Raw genomic sequence first — 12,168 nt, 5'->3', positions numbered from 1 at the left:
ATGTGTGCACAGTGCCTACAGAGCCTGAAGGTGGTATTGGATCCCCTGGCCTAGGGTTAACTGCCACATGGGTGCTGGGAACTGAACCCCAGCCCTCTGGAAGAGCAGCCAGTGCTCTTAGTGGACAAGCTCTCTCTCCAGCCCCCCTCAGCCAGCCATTAGTTTTATCTGACTTTTATATCTTGATTATAATAGCTAAATAATTAAACAGATAAAGCATTTGGTAAGCTGGGCATTACTGAAAAGATAATATGATGTAGCAGGTTGAAAACCTCCATGTAATAGGATTTGGATGTATTCCCAACATTTTACTGTGTATAGATTTAGCCAGCCTTTTAAAGTTTGTTCCGTAACAACACAGTTTGTACCTGCTCCTGTAGTTGATTGTTTATGCAACAGAACTGCGTGTGACTCAATGATAGTGTAATATCGGGGCCCTGAGGTATCTGAGGCATGGTTAGAAGCCCCAGATCCTTTTTTTTTTTTTTTGGAGCTGGGGACCGAACCCACGGCCTTGTGCTTGCTAGGCAAGCGCTCTACCACTGAGCTAAATCCCCAACCCCGAAGCCCCAGATCCTAAGGTAAGGGGCTGCAGCCTTTCAAGTACTTGCACATATTTGGAGAAAACTCAAAGCTGAATGACTTTTTAACTTTGGAACTTCATTTCCAAGAAGTGAGGCATTCCACAGTAATAATTAACAGTTTTACTGCAGTTTTTGAGACTACCTGAAACTTCTGCCATTCGTTACTTGTAATTGTAACACTCTGTTTTAAACTTTAGAAATTCATGCTGAAGTGCAGCTTAAGAACTATGGGAAATTTCTGGAGGAGTATACATCTCAGCTGAGAAGAATTGAGGACGCCCTGGATGATTTGGTTGGAGATGTTTGGGATTTCAATCTTGATCCTATAGCATTAAAGGTCTGAATTTATTTCATTAAAATATATATGTATATTTATTTATTTTAGGGCACACTGCCTCTTGTGTTAAAAGTACACAGTATGTTTTCATTTAAAATCTAAGAGTGAATGAAATTGGTAACTACCCCCATTAAGCTACACAGTTTTTAAAATTTGTTTTCTGAAAGAATGACAAAAGCTCAAAATATAAAAACACAAACTCCAGTCTTTTAGCCAGTCCATTGTTTTTTTTATGTTCAAGAAAATGCCAGTGGCTAGATGGAGCCCACTGTGTTTCTCTTTATTGTGATTATTTTACACCTAGTCAAATATACATATTTTTAAGGATGTCTCCTTGAATCTTTCTGAATTACAGAATCCACCTCATTTTCAAATAAAGATATAAAATATTTCTGTTATTTACCAAAAGTACCTTTGAATGCCTTGAATGAACTTGGGAGGCTCTTGATGTGGGAATGCTTTTTTTTCTTATGATGGGGTTATTTTGTGTAGCCTTGACTGTCCTGAAACTCATTCTGTAGACCAGGCTGGCCTCAAACTCAGAGATCAGCCTGTGTCTGCCTCCCAGGTACTGGGACTAAAGGTGTGCCACCCTTCCGGAGTGGGAATGGCTTTTCACTGTGTGTAAATAAGACCCTTTGAGGCACTGGTCTGACACTAGTGATAGATAATATAGACTGAGCACTCTTGTGCTACTCACCGCCCTGAAGTGTACATTAGCTTTTTTTTTGAGATGTAACTCATAGACATCACAGTTCCCTTTTTTGGTGTGTGTTTTGGGACATGGTTTCACTTGATAGCCCTGGCTGGCCGGGGGGCTCACGATATAACCCAGCTGCCTCAAACTCACAGCAGTCCTTCAACGTCTTGAATACGAGGTACAGGTGGGAGCCATAATACTTGGGTTTAGTTTACCCATGTGTATTGTACAACTTGGTGGTTTTTAAAAAGCGTATTCTCGGAATTCATTGTCCATTACCATCATCAATTTTCAAACATTTTCACCACCTAAAAAGGAAATCCTGTACCTAAGTTAAGTCACTGCCCTCCCTTCCCCGCCCGCTACAAGAATCCCCTAGTCACAGGCCACTTGTCAGTTTACTGTATGTCTCTGTGGATTTGTCTCCGTTAGATGGTTTTGTATAAGTGAGATCATGTGGTATGCAAGCATCCGTGCCTGGTGTTTGACTTAACCGTGTTTTCAAAGCTCCTCTGTGGTATAGCCAGTGTTAATACATGCACATTTTTTTTAGATTGATGAACGTGTTCCATTATATGGAACCCTCACGCCACGTAGTTATCTATTCACTGGTGGGTAGACATTTAGGATTTCCACTTTTGGCTATTGGAAATTATACTGCTTATGTGTCTCAAGTAGACACATAATATGTGCTTATGTAGACACACTGTCATGTTGTGCGCGCACACACACCACACACACACACACACTTAGAAGTAGAAGTATTGAGTCTTCTGGTAACTATGCATAACTTTTTGAGGATTTTATTCACACATAATTTGGTATGGCTTATGTGGAGAGAGTACAACCTGTTGGAGTCAGTTCTTTTTTCCGTATGGGTTCTGGGTATTGAACTCATATCCTCTGGCTTGGTGGCAAGTGCCTTTTCCCATTGAGCCATTTTCCTGGCCCCTTTCTCATCTCCCAGACTGTTTCTGGATGTGACTGCACTTTTTTACAGCCCTAACAGTAACATATGGGAGTTTGAATTTCTCTGCATTATTGTGAACATTTGTCATCTGTCTTTTCAGTCATAGCCATCCTCGTGACTGTGGCATGATTCCTCTGGGTTTTGTAAGAGGATGAAATTGTCTCAGCTCTCCTCTTCCAACAGTAGACACTTTCAACACTCTCTACATTTTATCCTCATGTGCAGCCCTGTCCCTCCCCGCTTACTCTGGGACCTGTCTTTAGTCCTTTATCAGGCAGTTATTCTGTGTTCCTGTTCTGCAAGAGTCAGAGACTCACATAGATCTCTAGAAATTACAAGGGAAATGAGAGAAGGTATTTTTAACTTATGTGTATACTTTATTGTTAGTATGTAACTAAAAGAAAGGTCCGTTTTTCATGGAATAGAAAATTAATTTTAGGTGATAATCAGGAAAGCTTTATGTGCAAGGTAGAAGTGAATCTGACTTAGATGATAAAAATGCCACACTGTATTTTGTTTCTGAGCATTGAGTTGATTCTTTTCTTCAATGTTCTGCTTTGTAATAACTCCAGTTTGACTCTTGTTAGAATAGTTTGTTAAATGTATGTTTACATAACAACTTCCAAAATGATCGAGTTCACTGTTAGTATTTTCTTGGTGTTTTCACACCATTGGCCACCTTGTGTCCTTGAGCATGGCTAGAAGCATTAGAGAGAATTGTGTTGTGTTGAAGGTGTCTCTCCTGAGCGTATTGTGCTCTCCTTACTCTTTTGAGATTATCTTAAACATAATAGTTGAGTGACTGATGGCAGTGCTGAATGTAGGGTTTAACGCAAGCTGCAGTGTAACTCATTTAATTGCATGTATTTAAAATCGAGTGTTTTTTTTTAAGTTAACTGTTCTTCCTCCTTGTTTCTGTAGCTTCTTCCATATGAGCAGTCTTCCCTTTTGGAACTCATAAAGACTGAAAACAAGGTATGTGGCCCTGAACCTAAGTGCAGTTAGGGACCGATCTCTGTCACTGATTACAACGCACTCTTTCCTGTTCCCACCTCTAACCAGGTCCTCAACAAAGTCATCACTGTTTATGCTGCACTCTGTTGTGAGATCAAGAAATTAAAACATGAGGTAATTGTCTACAGTCTTGAAGATCATTTAAAAGTAGGTGTAGGCTTAAGTGTGTGTGGTGTAGTACTACTGACCACTGAGTGACCCACTTAAATAGTAATGCTGTCAGCCCTAGTAGCAGGGGCTACGTACTGTGTACACAGTCACCGAGTACTATGTGCGTTGTTGAGGCTGAGATGACAGGTAAGGCAGGCGAGGAAGAGGTGAAGAAACTGGGGCTTCAGCCCGTGTCACTGGTGGTCTGCACGCTTCCAGGGTGCACAGCCGTACCTGCTGCATGGGACTTTCTTATGTGTTTGGAGCCACTGAACCTGGGTGGACATTAGTGGCTTCACCATTTCTCCTCTCCTTTTTATATTCTGTAGCTGTTGACTGAACTAGTGGGAAGATGTGGGGACTGAAGGTGGTCAGGTGACCAAGGAAAGGCTGAAGAGGGAGGCGGAGCTTGCCTTTGTTACTTTAAAGAGAGGCTGAATCTATTCCAAAGCTGGCGTTTTTGAATTTTGCAGAAATTTATCTGTAAATGATGTAATGTCATGTTATTAGAGAATAAGAATTTGAAAGTAACCTTTTAAATTATTTTAATTTCCTTTAAAACAGGCTGAAACTAAGTTTTACAATGGTCTCCTGTTTTATGGTGAAGGAGGTAAGTCGAAATTTTAGAATTGTACTTGTTGCTCCCTCTTAAGAAACCGAAGTGAACAGAAAGCTAACAGACGATTCTAGAACTCACATGAGTGTAGAGTGTATAAACAGCCATAACATTTAAATAGTTTATGTGCGTGTGCATGTGTACATACGTGTGTGTGTGTGTGTGTGTGTGTGTGTGTGTCTGTCTGTCTGTCTGTCTGTCTGTGTCTGCGTGTCTGTGTCTGTGTCTGTGTCTGTGTGAGCATGTGCACACAGCTCACAGAGCCACCCTGTGGGTGCTGTGAACCTAATTCTGGAAGAGCAGCCAAGTTCTCTCAGCTGCTGAGCCATCTCCAGCCGCTAACATTCAGTTCCTCGGTTCACCGGTTTGGTTAAACAAGTGAAGAACGGAATGGTAAGGCAGCAGCACCTTCTCCAGGATGATGGATGGTGCTTCACCAGTGACGAAGTCCTGTGTGGACCCGAGCTTTGGGGTCCGCTTGGCATTGAGGCGTGGCTGGTTGAAGGTGTACACTGTTCAGGACTTGTCATTTTCTCTCAGTGTGGAAGTCCAGTGTTTTCAGTACTGTGCGCTAGTGAAGGAATAAGGAATGTCACCCATTGTCTTTGTCGCTGAATTGAAATGAAAAGCCTGAAGTAAAATCGATGCTTCTTTTTAAAGCTGCAGATTCCAGCATGGCGGAAGGTGACTGCCAAATCCAAATGGGGAGGTTCGTTTCCTTCTTACAGGTAATTCCTTTTTTTTTCTCTATCTCTTTAAGGTAGCTGATTTTTACTATGTCTCAAACTATTTCTTTACTTATTTGAGACACGGTCTTACTAGGGAGCCTTGGCTGTCTTGTAGGCTATGCTGGCCTCAAGCTTGTGAGAGATTTCACTGCCTCGGCCTCTTCACATCCTGGGATTGAAGCGTGCACCGCATTCATCAAAATTACACATAATTTAAAGGTTCTGGAACCTTCAAAAGCTGAGGCCCTGTGCATCTGAGAGTGAACCCTTGACTTAGCATGATGGTATAGTCATAGGAGATCATAACTCCTGAACGATTTATAAGGGGTTTTAGGGGAATACGGTATTAAGAGATGTGAACAATTCAAAAATTGTTTTAATATATTATATTTTTATATATAACTTGTATAATTTCATTTATGGACAATTTATAATCTTTTTTTTTTTTTTAAACTTAAAAAATTTTTTTGGGGGGGACTGGAGAAATAGCTCAGTCATTAAGAACACTGGACTGGGGTTTAATTCCCAGAACCCATCCACATGGTGGCTCACAACGGTCTATAATATAACTGTTTCCAAGAGATCCATCCAATGCTCTCTTCTGGTTTGGGCACCAGGCACTCTTTAGTGTACAGGCATACATGCAAATAAGACCCATACACATAGAAAGTAAAATAAACACTTTTTAGAATGTTGGTTTGTGTGGTAGAGGTAGGTGGCTCATTGGTTAACAGCACGCACTGATTCTGCAGAGGACTCTGGTTCAGTTACTCACACCCTTATCTGGGGCTCATAGCTACATGGAACTTCACCTCTAGGGAGCCAGTGTCTGTGGTCTCCATGAGCACCTGCACACACATGTGCACATACACACAGGCACACGCATGAAAATGAAACTAGACTTTTTTGAATTAATTTGTTGTAATAAACTACACACGCGCGCGCGCACACACACACGCACACACACGCACACATGACTGATCACACAGGAATTGGAAAGCTGGAAGAACAAAATAGTGAAGACTTGCAGAAAAAGCAGGTCACATTTCCTCATGGGTGGACAAAGAGAAATGATTATGTTGTGAGATGGAATCTGGCAGCTTAGGGAGATAGTCTTCATGTAACTAGCACTCACGCCTCTGAGAATGCAGCCTTGGTTGGATGCAGCTACCTCTGGAAAGCAGTTTGAGGTTAGGTGTAGAGCGCTGAAAGACGTGGTCCAGCTCTCTGCTGCGAACTGCTGCTGTGGGGGTGGACTAGATGATTATCTGATGGGAACATCGAGAGACTGGGAAGGACGGCCTGTGCTGCCTTCCCGTCACAGTGTCAGAACCTGACGGGAAGTCTGCTGCATAGGAAGGCAGGCTGTGAGGAAATGTGGTTTAACGAGTCAGTGCATGTGAGTTCTTCCTTTTAGTTTCATTAAATTTTGTATTTCTGTTGTACGGATGATGTTCTGTATTTGGTATGTGTAATAATTGAGCTCTCTCGGCCATTGTGCCGCAGTCCTCTAGGGACTACTGATTCAAGTTCCCAGAGTCTAGCAAACATGACCTTTTCCTGTCTGTTCCTTGGTGTAGAGGTACAGTCCGCTTCCTCTGGCTGGCCTCTCTGTTTTGTTCATTTAGCCTTCAGCTTTTAAAGAAGTGTAAATGGCACTGATGTATATTTACATATATAACTCATAATGGAACAGTTAGATAGTGAGGTCACTACAGGTAAAACAAGCTAACATGCCCGTCATGTCACGTAGATGCTTATTTTACTTGTATTGGCAAAGCTTCGATGATAGGAAGCTTGCGATATTATGTATGTAGTACATAATCATGTACAAAGGCTATTATATATGTAGATTGAGAATCACTAGTGTGAAGTGCTACAAGCCCTAAAATCCTGTGAACACTAATAAAGCATCCCCAGTGGAGAATTCTAAACCCTGTAGTAATTACCTATGGACTATATGTATAAATGAGTTTTATGTTTAGATTTCTTCCCACTCCTGGTTAAGATATCACCTGTGTGCAGATATTCTTGGAGAAAACTCTAGTCTGAAGTACTTAGGATAGTAATACCATGCCATCCTCTCTGTCTGACAGTAACATGGCTACCCTGCCTATGTTTCAGCTCACTTTCTGAATGTATCTTTACCTTCGTTCAAGCTTTTGGTGTTGTTGGTTTCCTTGCATTCCTGTAAGACCTCATGCAGCCATGTTCTGTATGACAGTGTCTGATGCACAGTATGTGCGTGAGATCGCCTTGTTTAGTTGCACCCCAGCTATGCTGATTGTCCAAGAACACAGTGTCTTTAAGAGAGTGCTGTGAACTCATGATGCTCCTCAGGTATCTATGGGAAAGCAGCAAATCGATGCATGGGTTTTTTTGGTTTTTGTTTTTTTCCACCTGACAATCTTTTAATTGATTTTTTTTTTTCTATTTCTGTCTCATGAAGTCTTTCTGAATCTGCACTGATTTCTGCTTTTCTGTCATGCTTTCTGTTTTTTATTTTCCTGTTATCATTTAGCCTTCAGACGTTTAGTAACAAATGTAAAACAAGCGGTTTGAAATTACAGTCTGCTAGGTAGCACATTCAAGATGCCCGCATTGCAGTCCTCCCAGATTAAAACCTGAGTCAGGATCACAAGTTCAAGACTAGTTTGGGCTATGTAGCAAAAAACCTGTGGGAAAAAACTCTTTAAGTTCAAAGACTTTAAATTGTGTTTAGGTCTCCTTAACAGCGGGGTAAAAGTTTACTATCCAGAGATCATCTAATGTATTTTATAAAGTGTGTGTGTGTGTGTGTGTTAGAAATTGCTCTTGTTGGTGGAGAGCAACACATAAAAAGAAATGAAAATTAATTTTCAGAGCTTGTAGTTTATAATAGATGCAGGTTTAATAAGGTTTTAAGTATTTTAGATGGAAATTTGTTCTGTAAGGTTAAAAGTTGAGAACTTTAAAAAACATTTTCGGAAAGTCTAAGTATGGTAGATCTGAATTAATGATTATTGATCAACATTCTTGGGGTGATATGCACTTGGTGTGTGCCAAGCTATGTATACGTAATTAAAGATAACAAATGAACCAAGTGGTGGTGGCTAAGTACAAGGAAGGCAGAGGCAGGGGGAATGAGTTTGAGGCTAGCCTGGTCTACAGGGTGAGTTCCAGGAAAGCCATGGCTATACAGAGATCCTGTTTTAAGAAAACAAAAGACAAGATGACAAGGAAAGTGATTCCGAGTGACGTGTGGAGATTGCTTTCTGTCTCTGCTACACTTGTAGGCTGGCAGCCATTTTCACTCTTTGGATCTTAATTCACTTACAGGAAAGGGATGACCGGCCCTGCCATTTAGGAGCTGCATGAGTGACTGAAACATTAGACTCAGAAATGGTGAAATCAGGGGTAGCAGAGGGAGGAATGAAGCAGGAGGGGAGAGAAGTGTTGATTGCTTGAGGGATTCTGAGCTCTGGTTGCTGGGTAATTAGAACTTTGGTTGTCTTACAGCATCTGGTCCAAATATTTGGATACTGAGCAAGCCGCCGTGTGATGGAATGTAATGTACTGGCCTTGTCATTTCAGGAACTGTCCTGCTTCGTGACGAGGTGCTACGAGGTGGTGATGAGTGTCATCCATCAGCTGGCCGCCCTGTACATCAGCAACAAGTAATGCCCTGTGGGAGGAGACTGTTCCGTAAAGCAGGGCCAGGACTGTGCGGACCATGATTATTAGAAATAACTTATTATCGATTTCCTCAGTGTATATGTTAGGGCGTTTAGACGCTGCTGGAGGTTTGTGTTCCTTCTCTAATGCGTGTATTTAGAGATGAGAGAGATTCAGTTTTCACCAAGTTTATGAACCTGATTTTGTCTGAATGAGAAGGTTGGCAAAAAAGTTTTAAAGCAGTTTCGTCATAGAAAAAGCTGATGCAGAATTAATCATGCACAGTGTTTTTTTGTCCCCCTGTGTACGCTAGAGTGGTCTGTTTTTGAAGTTATGGACCTTTTCATGAATAGGACGTAAAGCGGAACTCTAGTGGCTCATTGGTGTGGTATAGCCCTGGGAGTGTGATGCCTTGCTTCTCAGTAAGAGTAAGAACTGAAGAACCAGTCTGACATGTTCTTAAGGGGCTTTCCCCAGTGCCAGTTTTGATAGTAAAAGATGGTAGTTGATAATTGGGATAGTCCAATACTTCATTAATTTTCTTCCCTCTACTTTTATGCCAGGGCACATTGTTTAGGTTTAAAAAAGTAAGGTTACTCATTGGCCAGTTGTCAGATCTTCAACCCATGAGTAGAGCACAGGGTGGGTGGTCTACTCTGTCCTGCTTGTGCCTTCCTTGTGCCTTCTAAGAGGTTATGCTTCTGTATTTATTTCTTGAGTTTAGATTGAACTGTGACCAAAAATTTTTTTTTTTTTTAAAAAACAAAACAAAACAAAACTTGGGTGTTATTTTATTATAGGACAGGACCCAAAATTATAGAGACAACTGGAGTTCATTTTCAGGTAAAAGTTAATTTTTCTATTTTACATAGGGATTTGACTGATTAGGACATACACTAATACTAGCCGCCCCCCCCCCCAACCCCTGCTGTCTGTGTGGGTGATGAGCCATCACTTGCTGTGATCTGGCACTCAGACTTTGTCCCAGTAGTGTTCCACTGCAGATTTTCTGTTGTCAATAAACAGGTCTATAGTGTCACAACTAAGGAGGAAATATTAGGCAAAATATATATGATATAGGCTGGTAGTGCTGGTAGTGCCATTTGAGGGTCAGAGCTGTATCTTAATAAACCAACTGATGCCTCCTTTCACTTGTTTAATATTTAACCCAGTGTGTTTTACTTTAAAGTTCACATGAGACTTCTAACTAGTGACTAAATGATAATCATTAAAGGTTTTTTGACAGACTATGTATGAGCACTTGGGAGAACTGCTAACAGTTTTACTTACCCTGGATGAAATTATTGACAATCACGTCACTCTGAAAGACCACTGGACTATGTACAAAAGGTATGCCAACCAAAATGTTTTTAACAATTTTACTTTGTGCAGATGATGTGCTGGTTTTGGTAAAAATTAAAATACTCATTATTCCGACTCTTTAAAGACCCAGAGATCTATACTGGAAAGGAATTCATGTCCAGTATTTACTTTTATTTGTGTGTATGTGTGTGTGTTTGTATCTGTCTTCATGTGTGTCAGCACATGGGCATGGGTACCTAGCGAGGCCAGAAGAGGGGTTGGATCCCCTGGAACCAGATCATAGGCTGTTGTGGGTGCTGGGAACCAGCCTCAGGTTTCCTCTGTAAGCACTGAAGTATTTATTTCTCTCGCCCTGTCTTGGACAGTGTTTTCATGAACACAGTCAGCCCCATTTGTAGATAGGTTTTTGTTCTCAAAGTGTCGCAGCATGGTTATGATTTGTTCTTTTCTCTGGATTCTGTTCAAGTGAAAATTTGTGCTTTACATTTTATTAAACACCGTGGAACAGTCTTACATTTTCATTCAGCTTATAAATAGTCACTAAATGTTTGGTATATACAGAGCAACAGGCAGTTGAATTTAAGGTGGTGAAAAGAAGGATCACCATTTTATTAGGACTGCATTCATATTTGCTATGTGAAGAGCTAAGTAAGAATAATGCATACAATTTTTTTGGGGGAGTATTTTTAACTTTTAAGAATTTGTTAGATAGATGAAAGATCTTTCTTTAAATTTTGTTCAAGGTTGCTGAAATCTGTCCATCACAACCCTTCAAAATTTGGGATTCAGGAAGAAAGATTAAAGCCTTTTGAGAAATTCTTGCTGAAGCTGGAAGGGCAGTTGCTTGATGGAATGATATTCCAGGTAAGTGGGGCTGTGCCAGGTGGCAGCACATGTGTTCTTAGAGGTTGGTGCAGCTCAGAACTACAGTAGGACACTTTTGTAGAATACTTTTGAATTTCTTTTCTTTAGAAAGTGCTTTGGCTTTAAAAAAAAAAAAAGTCACTATTAGTATATTAAAGCACAACTCAATATCTAATAATAAACAAATTGAAAAGTTATTAAAATGAGGGCTTTAAAGTTAAACTGCAAAAATACACAATTGAGTCAGGCATGGTGGTATATACCCTTATATACCACCACACAGGAGACTGCAAGACTAAGGCCAGCCTCTGGCACAAAGTGAGTTCTAGCTCACCTTGAGATACACAATGAGATCCTGTCTCAAAAGAAAAGAAAGACAAAAATTGAAGGATTTCAAAGTCTGAGGTGTAATCATTTGCATTAAATATTGTTTTAGGTTTTTAAGATTGACTTTAAAATGTCTGAAGGGCTGGGGATGTCGTCTAGTGTAGAACACTCATTTCCTTGGCATGCTCCAAACGTGTAAGGAACAAATCAGAACCTAAGTAAACTAAAGAAAAGCTTAGTTCTTCCTGCATCAGTGGTGCTGATTTAGATGTAAGCAGATAGGGTGCCTTCGAAGTGAAAATGAACTGAAACCAGTTAAAAACATTCCTCGTCCCTTGCTGTCTTTTTTTTTTTTTTTTTTTTTTTTTGTTTTTGTTTGTTTTTTTTTGGAGCTGGGGACCGAACCCAGGGCCTTAAGCTTCCCTAGGCAAGTGCTCTACCACTGAGCTAAATCAACCCCGTCCCTTGCTGTCTTGATAGTGCAAAAGCAGTCCATTACAGATCACCACAGGCCATCACAGATAGACCCTCACAGTACTGACTGGGGAGTGTCCTGCCAGAAATCCATTTCATTCTACTCCGTCTGCTTCACAGCTACTTTGGGTTTTATATTATCAATGTAGTTATTTTAGCACTTTTTTCCTGGGACATTTCTACACATACAGTATTCGAGGGGCTGGGCATTGTGACCATGCCCATTGTCTCCTAGCACTTGGAAACGTCTCACAGGATTATCTTAAATATGAGGACAGCTTGGCCTACAGACTGAGACCCTGCCCAAGAAGGGACACACACACACACGCACACACACACGCACGCACGCACGCACGAAGGTATCCTCCTAAAGGGTGGCACTCTTTAAAACAAGATGTTGCATGTGGAGAGATGACTGACTCAGCAG

The 12,168-nt window shown here is 40.9% G+C and overlaps 1 protein-coding gene across 1 annotated transcript in view; it reads left to right on the top strand.

The window, feature by feature from the left end:
* Positions 1 to 12,168, top strand: part of Washc4 (WASH complex subunit 4) — a 54,294-nt gene that overhangs the window by 2,163 nt on the left and 39,963 nt on the right. Inside the window, exons 2-10 of the mRNA XM_032910510.1 lie at positions 782 to 921; positions 3,513 to 3,566; positions 3,654 to 3,719; positions 4,320 to 4,365; positions 5,032 to 5,099; positions 8,673 to 8,755; positions 9,554 to 9,596; positions 10,000 to 10,103; positions 10,820 to 10,940. Coding sequence (XP_032766401.1) covers positions 782 to 921; positions 3,513 to 3,566; positions 3,654 to 3,719; positions 4,320 to 4,365; positions 5,032 to 5,099; positions 8,673 to 8,755; positions 9,554 to 9,596; positions 10,000 to 10,103; positions 10,820 to 10,940 — 725 coding nt within the window. The remainder of the gene's footprint in view (positions 1 to 781; positions 922 to 3,512; positions 3,567 to 3,653; positions 3,720 to 4,319; positions 4,366 to 5,031; positions 5,100 to 8,672; positions 8,756 to 9,553; positions 9,597 to 9,999; positions 10,104 to 10,819; positions 10,941 to 12,168) is intronic.

The sequence above is a fragment of the Rattus rattus genome, chromosome 1, assembly GCF_011064425.1.
Source record: "Rattus rattus isolate New Zealand chromosome 1, Rrattus_CSIRO_v1, whole genome shotgun sequence".
In the NCBI taxonomy this organism is placed as follows: domain Eukaryota; kingdom Metazoa; phylum Chordata; class Mammalia; order Rodentia; family Muridae; genus Rattus; species Rattus rattus.
Note: the sequence above shows the minus strand (reverse complement) of the source record. Positions and strands in the feature narration are given on the sequence as shown.